General features: G+C 40.9%; 3 protein-coding genes across 3 annotated transcripts; all 3 read right to left on the bottom strand.

The window, feature by feature from the left end:
* Positions 1-4,342: 4,342 nt before the first annotated feature.
* Positions 4,343-12,080, bottom strand: LOC139458437 (uncharacterized). The gene is made up of 3 exons (XM_071239878.1): positions 12,043-12,080; positions 5,253-5,311; positions 4,343-4,704 (listed from the first exon to the last, which is right to left on the bottom strand). The coding sequence occupies exons 1-3, from the start codon at positions 12,078-12,080 to the stop codon at positions 4,343-4,345; spliced, it is 459 nt and encodes a 152-aa protein (XP_071095979.1).
* On the bottom strand, positions 5,748-8,906 carry LOC139458433 (uncharacterized). Its single transcript, XM_071239873.1, has 6 exons — positions 8,612-8,906; positions 8,239-8,341; positions 7,603-8,009; positions 6,878-7,083; positions 6,286-6,445; positions 5,748-6,035 (listed from the first exon to the last, which is right to left on the bottom strand). The coding sequence occupies exons 1-6, from the start codon at positions 8,802-8,804 to the stop codon at positions 5,857-5,859; spliced, it is 1,248 nt and encodes a 415-aa protein (XP_071095974.1). The 5' UTR covers positions 8,805-8,906; the 3' UTR covers positions 5,748-5,856.
* LOC139458434 (uncharacterized) lies at positions 8,918-10,059 on the bottom strand. The gene has a single exon (XM_071239874.1). It carries the CDS (start codon positions 10,057-10,059, stop codon positions 8,923-8,925), a length of 1,137 nt encoding a protein of 378 aa, XP_071095975.1. The 3' UTR covers positions 8,918-8,922.
* Positions 12,081-13,116: the final 1,036 nt, after the last annotated feature.

Below are 13,116 nucleotides of genomic sequence, written 5' to 3'. Positions count from 1 at the left end.
CGCAATGCGCGTAGCCGGTTCTTTACTTATTCGTCACTTCCTGTGTGCCAAACTGCGGTTAGATTCGTCATGGCAGTGCGCGTTCGTCAGGAGGTACTTTTGAATTATCCTCTTAAGCTGTATTCCAGCGTATCATATCGGAAACGACGTACGTACATTAATCTAATATTCCGCGATGCACGCATGTACCCGTAGTCAGGCGAACCGGAACTACAACATGAACCGGTTGCGGTTTCGGGTTGGGGAACATGGACTCGTCCGCCGTTTAGGGTACCAGGTACGTTTCTGTATTTTTATTTTTGCTAGGGTACATTTCTGTTCCGACAACGACCCCTTCAGCCAAAAACACATGTATAGTTATAGCATATTGTATAGTTTGTTGTTTAACGCCGCTCTCAGCAATATTCCAGCTATATGACGGCGATCTGTAAAATAATCGAGCCTGGACCAGACAGTCCAGTGATTGACATCATGAGCATCGATCCACGCATTTAAGATCGATGACATGTATCTACCAAGTCAGCGAGCCTGACCAACTGATCCCGTTAGTCGCCTCTTACGACAAGCATAGCCGCCTTTTACGGCAAGCATAGTTGCCTCTTACGACAAGCATAGTCGCCTCTTACGACAAGCACAGTCGCCTCTTACGACAAGCATAGTCGCCTCTTACGACAAGCACAGTCGCCTCTTACGACAAGCACAGTCGCCTCTTACGACAAGCACAGTCGCCTCTTACGACAAGCACAGTCGCCTCTTACGACAAGTATAGTCGCCTCTTACGACAAGCATAGTCGCCTCTTACGACAAGCACAGTCGTCTCTTACGACAAGCATAGTCGCCTCTTACGACAAGCATAGTCGCCCAACGTTACATGTGGTGGTAGCGGATATATTAAATGAAGCGGCGTGACTTGAGTGGGTTGTAAATCTCTAATAAGGAAATACCCTTACAGGAAATATGTTAATAACTTACATAATGATCTTAACTCAAACATTTTTCAAAACACATTATACTGTGGACATTGGAACTGTGTAGCAGAGCCATTTCGTAAGCCAACATTAAATAGGCATCATCAAAGAAATATTTGACGCCACAGTCGGATATAGAAAACTGACAGATTTCAAGCTCTGTGGAAAACTTAAAGAAAATAGCATCCTCTCAGTCATTTTCTATCGCGTTTTCCAAAGTGTATTGCCACACATGCATGCTTGATACATCAGAATTAAGTCTTTCACAAAGTCATGACAATTAGTTAGATATTTTGTCAGTTATTTCAATAGTACGCATGTTTATCATTATTGATCCAGCATGATAAGAGTGAGTGAGTGAGTGAGTGAGTGAGTTGGGTTTAACGCCGCTTTTAACAGTATTACAGTTATATCGCGGCGTGTCAGCTTAATGTGGGAGGAAAGCCCGAAATGCAACCCACGAGCACGGGTATGGTGCTGACAAACCTAGAAACATAATCGGGGCGAATCGGGATTCGAACCCATAATCATAGGTTTCTGGCATGCCCAAGGGACGAAACTCTGCACAGCGAATCGCGGCGCCTTAGACGACTGGGCCATTCGTGCCCGCCCCAGCATGATAAGAAGTGAGCGGAAATATACACGTGGATATGTGTTTGTTTTTCTGTGCGGGTGGTTGTGGTTGTAGAGTCTAGTTTTTATTCACCTTATCTAGGATTGCTCCTTGCCAGCAATGCGACTATCTGGGTAAGCCCATACTTTATCTTTAGAAGTGATTTTAGTATTCAAGAAAGGATCGTATGCGACACCAAGCACAGGCAATCTTGTTCAAGGTTATGGTGTCTAACATATAGAGTGTATTGTGAAAGGAAAAATAACAACCATAAATGTTTACGAACTCGCCATGTAGAAAGTGACTCACCACTATATATAGCAGGTTGACACTAGTGAACTTTCGACTCAATAGTAATATTTGTTGATGTGTTAAGCTTGTATGCGTCTGCGTCAGGGCGACCAGTTGGCCAGTCGCACAAGGCGACACAAGTCCCTATGCAGTGTAGCGTCCCTTAGGTCTTGTTTGTTTGTTGTTTAACGCCGCACTCAGTTATATTTCAAGCTGTATGACGGCGGGCTGTAAATAATCGAGACTGTGTTTGCTTGTTGTTTAACGCCGCACTCAACAATATTCCAGCTATATGACAGCGGTTTGTAACTTATCGAGTCTGGACCAGACAATCCTGTGATTCACATCATGAGCATCGATCCACGCAATTGGGATACGATGACATTCATCAACCGAGTCAGCGAGCCTGACCACCCTATCCAGTTAGTCGCCCATTCCGACAAGCATAGTCGCCTTTTACGGCAAGCATAGGTTGATGAAGACCTATTCTACCCCGGATCTTCACGGATCCGCCCCGTAGGTAAATGACCATGGGTTCGAATTCTGGTTCGCCCTGACTTTAAGTCTAGGTTTGTCTGTACCTCTTGCTGGTAGATGTCACCTAACTGGCGAACGTATAAGGCCCCCAACACTTCGGGATTTCTTTCCACATCGAGCTGACACACCATGAGACAACTGAAATGCTGTATCAAGGCGGCGTTAAGACCAAACTCACTCACTCGTTATTGCGTAAGTATTGATTAATGCATTTGGTCCAACAAACGTGGTTCGTCAATACGAAGCAGTTTAAATATCATGAATTTGAAATATCCTGACCAGCAGCGTCCGAACCTTCGACTGAATCTAAACAGTCCAACATAGGATAATGTGATGCTACTTTATTCTGCTTCAATACACATGGCATAGCAAAAGTGTAAAATGTACATCAAATGTAAGTAATTAGAAACTACGATTCAAATTGTTCACATACATGTACAGGACATAAAACAAATGAGAACTGTCTGTCATTATCTTACACATATGGAAATACGTGATCAACGTATACACGTACACATACATAGACACACACACACACACACACACACTGACGTTTACCACTTCGGTGAAACCCACGAGCACGGGTATTGTGCTGACAAACCTAGAAACATAATCGGGGCGAACCGGGACTCGAACCCACAATCATAGGTTTCTGGCGTGCCCAAAGGACGCAACTTTGCACAGCGAATTGCGACACCTCAGACGACTGGGCCACCCGTGTCGCCGAGCTACCCACAGGGAGATTGTCCTTGACACCACAGGTACTCAGCTACCCACAGGGAGATTGTCCTTGTCACCACAGGTACTCAGCTACCCACAGGGAGATTGTCCTTGTGACCACAGGTACTCCGCTACCCACAGGGAGATTGTCCTTGTCACCACAGGTACTCAGCTACCCACAGGGAGATTGTCCTTGTCCCCACAGGTACTCAGCTACCCACAGGGAGATTGTCCTTGTCACCACAGGTACTCAGCTACCCACAGGGAGATTGTCCTTGTCACCACTGGTACTCAGCTACCCACAGGGAGATTGTCCTTGTCACCACAGGTACTCAGCTACCCACAGGGAGATTGTCCTTGTCCCCACAGGTACTCAGCTACCCACAGGGAGATTGTCCTTGTGACCACAGGTACTCAGCTACCCACAGGAAGATTGTCCTTGTCACCACAGGTACTCAGCTACCCACAGGAAGATTGTCCTTGTCACCACAGGTACTCAGCTACCCACAGGGAGATTGTCCTTGTCACCACAGGTACTCAGCTACCCACAGGGAGATTGTCCTTGTCACCACAGGTACTCAGCTACCCACAGGGAGATTGTCCTTGTCACCACAGGTACTCAGCTACCCACAGGGAGATTGTCCTTGTCACCACAGGTACTCAGCTACCCACAGGGAGATTGTCCTTGTCACCACAGGTACTCAGCTACCCACAGGGAGATTGTCCTTGTCACCACAGGTACTCCACACAATTGTAATTTGCTCGTCTGGGCGAAGAAGGCAAACACTCTAATGAGAAAAGGTGGTAGAAGTTGTCTTCATAATGTCCGTATTTCAAAAGACGTAGTTTATAAATTATCATTCTGAGTAAGGGAGTAAATAAAGTTTTACGCCGTCAACAGCAACATTCCAGCAATATCCTGGCCCAGGACACAGAGAATCGTCTCTAGCATTCTAAACATAGTCCTGTTCAGGAAAGGTATCACAAAAGTCTGTGATTATCCTTCGCGGGGTGACGTCCCTCACTCTAATTTGCCTCTATTTTGAACCCACACGTGCTTCACATAGAAGTGGATTTTTAATGTTATTTATTTAGCACTGATACTAAATGTTCACGGTTGAACTCGCTTGTTTGACAGTAGGAATCCCATCATTTGTGTGATCACTCAGAGCAATATAGGTTTCGTCCCTTACATCGTTACATGCTCCCGTCCTCAACCAGTCTCTCTCCGTGAACAATTCTGTGACTTGCCCAGGTCAACTAGGAATTGTGTCACACCATTCGATGTTTCAGGGTAGTTCTTGTTACTGTTGAAAAGCGTCTCCATGGTGTTGACGTAACACTTTACAAGGCTGGACTTACAGTTGTAATGTCTGACTGGAAGTGCATGTCTGACTGGAGGTGCGTGTCTGACTGGAAGTGCAGCCTTGCAGATGTTGTTCATAATCTGGCATCTGAGTGTACAGGTGGCTCCTGGAAGTGTTGTCTGGCACTGGCGGATTGTAGTGTAGACTTGGCAGCCTGCTGTTGGCAGCTCTCCTGTCCTATGACTCCTGTGATGTATGACGTGGTCAACTACAAAATATTAACCAAACAATGTATTAATTCCTTCTGCTCAGTGCATACATCATATGTATTTAAAACGTGGTGTTATGTTTGTCGATGATACGGTGAAACATGCAAATGCCTACTCTCTCTCTCTCTCTCTCTCTCTCTCTCTCTCTCTCTCTGTGGAGGACATCACAGACAGTACAGTGAGGCCATCTGATTAGGAATGCTGTAGCACTTCTCTCATTTTGCTGGGAATTTGTCTATTTCCTCAACACCTATGTTTTTCACTGTCTTATCAGTGATCATCTTTCTGAGTCAATCCATTTCTAAATAATAATAGGATATGCATTTGTGGGTAATTATGTTAAGTGAACCACATATATTGATATACACTATTCCAATCATATATTTGAAGGGAACACCATTATTTCGCCATTAGTAGTTTGAGCCGAAGGTCCGGCTATTTACTACAAACTACAAAGGCAAGATCAAGCATATCATGTGGTACTTTGCAAATTTAAAATGTGACGGTAGCACATCGACAGCATATTTCAACAGTAATAGGGACTTACGTTTCGGAGGTCTATTCCGCATAATTACTGGAAGTCCAAAGGCAAAGGAGACAGTGACCCAGGCAGCATTACACAATTGGGCCAACAGTGGGCCAATGCCGCACTGAACATTGGGCCAATGTCGTTTGCCGGCAATGGGCCAATGCTGTTTATCAACGATGGGGCAGCATTGGGCCAACATTGGTTGTCATTTGTGAGCCATCATTGGCCCAATGTTGGGCCACTGTTGATCCAATGTTGGTGCAATGTTGGCAAGTTTAAAATTACCTTTCCTGTAATTTCAGATTATGGTCAGTAGTTCAAGGTTATGCAAGCGACAGTGAAGACTTAACGATGATTTTCAAAGAAACTCATTAGCAGTGTCACCACAGCGTTTAAAATAAAGAAATTCTTGGTCAGTCTACCACAAAACTGTATAATGCAAATCCAATTCATCAAGTCCTGCATAGTCGGAAAAATGTAACAAACAACCAGGGGATCCATCTCCTTGTTTATTTACATATAAATAGCTAATATTCGAATAAATATGCCTCCCAGAACATTAATGCTGTGAATTTGAACACACTTATAAAAGTAATATGTGTTCTTAGTCTGGTTCAGCAAACTACTCTCCATTGGGAGTAGCTGGTGCAGCTGCGGTAGCTGCTGCCTTCTTTTGTAAGGCCTTAAGGATCCTCTCCTTTCTTCCTCCGTCCCTGTCAGGGGCATAGCGAAACCACAATTTTATATGATCTTCTATCTCATTATTTGTTTTCTGGACCAGTGGGTTCTTTCGGGTGGCTTCTGCAACATAGTTGACATGATACAAGCTACTGAACTCTATAACACTGATTCGTGACATAAATGTGTTAATTACTTCACACAAACAGTTTCATGCACATTTGTGCAGGTAAATGTACAAGGATTGCGACGTTTTACACTGAAAGACTAAACATGAGTGTGACGTTGTTTCAAGTTGTTTTCAAGACAGTTTCATGTCTTAGCAATTATCAAGGAATATGTTGAGGCGAATTAAGATTGAAGCTGTACTTACTAATGATAACATCCTTTAGTGGCATATCTTTAAAGGCCCTCTTCCCGGATGTCCCTTTCCAATTTATTTGTTTTGCCAGCTTGTTTGTTATGGCCGCCGACAGGATGCGTCTCACCGTGTCTGCAGCGCTCATACCCCCGATGACACCAAGTTGTGAGACCTATAATATGTAATACATGCATGGTATAGTTACAATTACATATTCGTATTATGGAGACAGCTTTTATAGTTTTTTTTATAAAATAACATAACACGAACGAACGAACATTTATATTTGAATGAAGTATAGTTACGGATTACGAATGAAGTCAAATTAACATTGTATGAAAGCCTAACTGGGTTGGGATGGTTAGCGTTTCCTTTAAAAAACACGCTTGTAGAAACGTTGAAAGTAGTTATGTTTTATTCTATTTTATATAAATTATGACAATACGGAAATTAGCTAAAAACTTCAGCTGCCGTGATACAGAAATGAACACGTATTTTTAATCATGCCTTTGTTGTAGGATGTAATATATAAAATTAAGACCATTGAAATCGTATTATTACAATTAACGTTTGGCAATTTATAACAATGGGCTGGAATACTTACCACACTCCTGAATAGAGTAGCATCCGACAAAGAAGTGTTTGCCTCCTCCAGGTCTTGAATATTGTCAAGAGGCAGGTCTAAGGACGGTTGCTCAGATGTTGATTGTGCTGGAGCTGACATCAATAACAACAACTGGTTAAGCAGTCTGTTGTTTTCCATCGTGGTCGCTGTGTTGGTTTCGATGGCTCTGATTATTTGGACAACCTCTGTTATAAAAAGAAAAATAGCAAAAAAATTATATCTCAAAATTATTCCTGATATATTGTTCCATTATATTTCCACAATACTGCAACATTAACATGCTTTAGTTTATTTGAGGTTAGTGATCAGCCCAACTAAAATGGAACTGTATTTTAGCATCATACATGTCAGTTACTTCTTTCCATATACGGGGGCAGGGGTGGCCAAATCGCCTGCAGGCGCCACAATTCGCAGTGCAGAGTTGCGTCCCTTGGGCACGCCAGAAATCTATGCGTGTGGGGTCTGATTCGTTCCGATTATGTTTCTTGGTTTGTCGGCATTATACCCGTGCTCGTGGGTTTCACAAAAGTGGTAACGTCTGAGACCTGCATCACTTTGGGCTTTCCTCCCACATCAAGCTGACACGCCGTGATATAATTGGAATATTGTTAAAAGTGGCGTTATACACTACTCACTAACTCACTCACTCATTCTTGTCATATACCATCATTGATTTTTGGCAATACCATTGATAAATTTCTTACCTCTGCTGGTACCAACAGATGTCAATGAACCTGTTGTTCTTGATTGAAAACTAGTTTGCGGTCGGGCTGGTGTACTAGGGAAATCTGGCATTGGGCTGTATGAAGAGGTTGAAGGTGTCACCAGTCTCGCCCTGGTTGCTGATGGCCAAGGAGATGACAAACTTCTGTCTGTTGTGGACGTTGTTAGGCTTGAGTTCGAAGTAACATGCTCCCTTTGATGCGCCGATTTCCTTGGAGATCGTCGCAGAACCAGGGGTTCAATATCAACCTCAGTCGGTACACGAGGTGGTGTAGGCAGCCTACTAACCATGCCACTCCTTTCCATAATTTTGGTCTTTTTGGTGTGGGTATGGGGTTGCCTTTCCTCTTCGTCCTCACTGTCACTTGACAGGTATTTAGTAGGTGGCCTACACAAGCAATTACCAAATTGAAACCATTTTTCTATAAGAAGCTTTGGCACAAACTGCTGAATGGACAAAACATGTACATTCAATCATGTAAAACATTATGATAAAACCAATCACAAAGACATACATTTCAGAAACAGAGAATTATTTATTATTATATATTCAGTTTTATTTAATCTCTGTAAAATTACTGTCAAAGAAGATAAATATGTATCTGACATTATAATACCTTCTTTTCCTTGTATCTATCTGTCCCTCTTCCTCCATCTCTGTATCCAGGTTGGATGTCTCTTCAGCTAGTGGTAACTTCCTCCTAGCCTTGTCATATGATGCTAAAATATAAGATATTGACAGGTTTGGTCGTCAGATAAAATGTTATTGTCATCATGTATAATAGATTATTATACAAACTGTATAGGTTCATCATTACTGAAGAAAACTTTAAACTCATGTGATCTATTTTGGAATTGCTTGATATTCTGTACTGACACCAAATACACCATGTAAAAAAATGTTACCTTTGTTACCTACTAGTATATCAGTTATGATGGCAATGAAAAACTTAGCTTCTATTTTCCTAGTATATATATAAAGTAACTTACCATTTTTGTACATGATGGATATTTCATAAATCTTCCAGGTATCCTTATCTGGTTCGATTGAAGATTTTACAGCTCTGTCCATTTGATTGGAGTTCTTGTATTTCGGCCAGTAGCAGAACCTATCCCCTTCCAACCACGTATCAGGAATAAGGCCGATTTCATCACTTTTCAAGAACTTCACAATGTAATGCATTTTCCTGTGATAACATTTGTCATATAAATCTACCAATATACATAGTGTAAACAGGTACAGTCTCAGATAGTTACTTATAACTATACCTCAAGTTGTTTCTTCATGTCAACTCTGTAATTTATTTCTCACTGTGCATAACGGGTATTGCTATGAATGAATCATGTTTTGGTAAAAGAACATATTTGCATTTGATGAGTGTCAATTTTCCGACAAAAAGGTGTCTCGTTAATCGTGAAACTTTGTGGATTCCAATGATAGATGAAGAAATAGGATATGTAAAAAAATCACTCTTGTCCATAAATTTCTCATAAATTATACTAATGTCCTGATTGGAATGTAACAAAATATTCTTGATGATCACCACATCATTGTCCAATTTTACACAGTTATTTCCTCTGGAACATGATATCAGAAAATCATCCATTTGTATCTCCTTATATTGTTTAACAGAATCTAAATCACGAAGCAGTGGCCCATGTGTGTGTTCATATTTAGGTTCTCTTGTTTTGATGATGGAGTCATTATTCCGCTTAATAAACTGCCGCTCATATATTCTCCTTATTACTTGTTGAAGGGGTCTGTTTGGTGTACGTAGCAATCTTTTCAACTTTCCCAAGTAGCTCTCAAATACAAAAGCTGAGTAATTATCTAATGGACCAAATTTCTTGACGTCTTCAGACAAATGTACTAACCCGTGTACATTGTATACGAGCATGTCGTTCCCATATATCTGGGCAAAATTTTGCACAAAAATACAAAGAATTTCGTTCGCGTAACTACAGAAATTGTTTACGAGCTGAGGACTTGCCAAACATGTAATTCCAACAAAGAGAAGTAGGAAATTCGCGTAAACATGAGGAGATAAAATTTCACTTAACGCTACAGGACCAGTGTATAAACAAAACAATCTATATTCTGTTGCCTTCCACCTATCAATTTCATGTAATGATCTCCCCTTTCTACAAAATTCCCGCGGAATGTAGCTGCTATATTCAATTAGTCTCTCAGACAGCATGTTTACTGCAGTTGATCCTATCCTGCAACCAAGAGATACCGGGCCTTTCATCCATAACATAAGTAACTTCTTCATGACACCAAGGCACACTAAATGCATGTAATCGATTGGAAATTGTGAAACCATTCCAATAGATAATCGACTGAATGGTGACCTGCCATGTGCATGGTGTTCTTCATCCCTCATTTCATCAAACTTGATATCTGTTCTTAAAGCCGCATTTATTTCAGGAAATGTCATTTTGTTTATATAGATCCCGCTTTGCGTACATTTGTCACACCCATAATAACCACTGTGTCCTTTAACTGCCTTCACAAAGGCCCGAGCTGGTGTATCACAAATGACACACGACAACACAACTTCTATAGTTGTCCCTAAATAATCAAACCCATCGCGCTCCAGTAATTTCATTTCTTCCACAAAATCTTCAAGATATTCATCAAGTTTAGCTGGTTTGGAACAGCCATAGAAAAGACCAATGATGAAGGGCTCTCCAACAACAGGGCTAACTATTCTTCCAAGTATTGGCCAGAATTGCATGGAAGTACTTTTAAAAACAGGTAGTCCATCAATATTTACTTGAAATGTGACTGAAGATGATGCATGTACATCTGACAAACAACTACAAGAAAGTTGATGTGAAATGCCATTTGCGATCCCAAAGTGAAAATATTTGCCCCCGGATATGTCTTTTACATCATAATGTTTTGGAGTATGTAGTAATGATCTTGGGTCCTTTGGTAGAGTTGGATAATCAGTGCGAAGTATCTCTAATAATGCTGCCAGGGATTTCTGAGTTATCTGATATGATACAGCCCATTCACCAAGTTTACTCCGTATATTGTTATCCTTTGAGCTTTCACAGTCAGATTCAGTGCTCTCGTTTTCACTACTGTCTGTAATAATACCTTCAGGGTGTATACTTGCATGAGCTTGTTGGAAACTATGATCAGTCATCAATGGCATGTCATTATATGTCGTTTCTAAGTCATCTGTATTGGTAACAGATCTGTTCAAGGAATCATCAAATTGATCCGAGTCATCTACTGCGTAGACAAACGTATCACTGGTAACTTCTTGTTCTGTATCTCCCTGATAATCCTCCTGATAATCCTCATTGTGTGGTGCTGATGTAATTGCTTGTATATGTTCAGCTACCCTGTCCCTTACTTTACGACGTTTTGTCCAGTACGAATCATTCATAGTTATGAGAAACTAGCTATTGTTTCGTGGGAATGTACTACAGTCTGGTTTGATTTTAAATTAATCTGCTGTAAATGCTTCAGTGCATGTGTTGTAATTAGGGAACAATTTGGTCTATATATTTGTTTCTTAATTATCACTTTAAACTTTGCAGAACTTTGTAAGAAATCAGAAAACCAAACTAAAAATGCTCAAATTAATACTGGTTATCGGTAATATATTTGTTTTCATGAAAATAACATTGGTTCGCAGTATAGTCCAGCTATTTAATTGAGTTCAAATCATATATTGAGGCATAGAAATATGAAACTATAACATGAGAAACAATTACATTTAAACTGAATTCACAGATGTTAACATGAACAAAAGTAGACCAATGTACAGACCACACTTTTTTACTATGGCGCCAGTATATCAGATTTCATGAAATTAATTATCTCATCAATATATAGCTCTTTCTTCCTCAAGAACATTAAGGATATTATACTTATTTTACGCCAAAGTGGTTATCTGTTAGGAGGATTCTGTAGATTGATGAAAATCATACTTACTGTTGTTGAAATGGGCAAATTTAGAGACAAAGATATCAACAGGAAGAATGACCCACTTGTAGAATGGAATGTAACCGTTAGCTTGATCCGCGGTAAAGTGATACATAAACAGTTTTTATTCCTTATTATAATTATTTGATTTCTCTAAATAATTACCAGAGGCATATATTCCTTATCTTAGTACTCATGACCAAACAATTTATATATATATAATTTTTTTTCATCCTATCAAAGATGGTATTTAATATCAACTTTGAGTGTTCAGGGCAGATTACTGATAAGAGCGTGGCACTGTATGGGGCTACTGTCGCCTGGCGAGGGTGTGAGCGGAACCCAGCTGAGTTGTTATCTGGCATTGGCTGGCACACGTTGGCCCGCTGATGGGCCAGTGATGCGAGAGCGATGCCGGCACTGGCGATGCTGGCGACGCTCAGCCAGCATTGGCCCAATTGTGTAATGCTGCCTGGGGAAGACAGTGAAGACAAATAAATATGTTGATTTTGCCATCTTTCCAGCTGAGATCTGTGGGGAAGACTAGAAAAGCGAACAGCGCTGTAAAACAACAACTGGTATGAGGACATTGATACTCTTTCGATTTATATAGGCCTTGTATGTGGGAAATATTATCAGGGAAATCCCCTGTATCGCATGGTATATAGAATCAGAATGGGATATCCCAGTCTATCGAAACATATGTGTGACTATAAATAGAAACAAATCATTGCTTAGGTCGTAATAACCGAGGAGCCGAAGTGTGATACGATGGATCAAACTAGGCTATCACTATAGTGATATGCATTGATAACAGAGATTTGTGACACCTTCAACACCTTCTTAGAAACTGTAAGGTTTAGGTATGTTTAAAGTTCCCATATATAGACTTGTTGTAAGAGCGCACGTGCGTAGTTACACGTGCTCTGTCGGTTTATTTAGGTCACCCGGACTTCAACATTACAAGCGACTTTGAGTGCCGCGTGAAAGTGCTGGGCTTCTCCATGATCTATTTATATCTATGCTGGCCTCTTTATTTCTCTTGCTGCATGTGTAAGCTTTATGTTAGGGCTGCGGTTAACCGACGCAGGTTTTCTATGCCCCTTTATTGCTTGCCAATGAAAGGATACTCTATCAATGTTACTTCGACGATTATACATTTCCAACTAAAATATAACTGGAGAGTGCTGTTTACGCTTTCGCGTTGCAATGGTCATTGCGCTGCATCGTACCCCGACGATATTGGACGTTCCGCATAAAAGTAATCAGTGGATTGTCTGGTCCAGACTCGGTTATTTACAGACAACAAATAGGAATAAAAATGGAATATAGGTATATAGCGGATTAAACAGCAAAGTTAAGGCGTGAGGCGTTGTTCATAATATCAGCTACAGGTATGCTTGGCCCACACTTGATAGTTAACAAACAGCCCGACACGGGAAAGATAACACAAAAACATAAAAAATCGGCTATTTTTTTGAGTGAGTGAGTGAGTCAGTGAGTGAGTGAGTGTGGTTTTATTCTGCGAACATAAACATCACGATCATGTATG

This window comes from Haliotis cracherodii, unplaced genomic scaffold (genome assembly GCF_022045235.1).
Source record: "Haliotis cracherodii isolate W230 unplaced genomic scaffold, xgHalCrac1.p SCAF_12, whole genome shotgun sequence".
Classification (NCBI taxonomy): Eukaryota; Metazoa; Mollusca; class Gastropoda; order Lepetellida; family Haliotidae; genus Haliotis; species Haliotis cracherodii.
This window is presented reverse-complemented; position numbering and strand designations above follow the sequence as displayed.

Bases quoted from the DNA above. Each gene is read 5' to 3' on its own strand.
- LOC139458434 (XM_071239874.1), bottom strand. From the start codon at position 10,059: ATGACATTTCCTGAAATAAATGCGGCTTTAAGAACAGATATCAAGTTT.
- LOC139458433 (XM_071239873.1), bottom strand. From the start codon at position 8,804: ATGCATTACATTGTGAAGTTCTTGAAAAGTGATGAAATCGGCCTTATT. The intron at 8,342-8,611 runs GTAAGTTACTTT...CTTATATTTTAG, and splicing joins ATCCATCATGTACAAAAATG to CATCATATGACAAGGCTAGG. The intron at 8,010-8,238 runs GTATTATAATGT...TTGCTTGTGTAG, and splicing joins ATAGATACAAGGAAAAGAAG to GCCACCTACTAAATACCTGT.
- LOC139458437 (XM_071239878.1), bottom strand. From the start codon at position 12,080: ATGGCAAAATCAACATATTTATTTGTCTTCACTGTCTT. The intron at 5,312-12,042 runs CCCCAGGCAGCA...TAATGCTGCCTG, and splicing joins TTATTTGTCTTCACTGTCTT to GGTCACTGTCTCCTTTGCCT. The intron at 4,705-5,252 runs GTAAGTCCCTAT...AATATTTTGTAG, and splicing joins GCGGAATAGACCTCCGAAAC to TTGACCACGTCATACATCAC.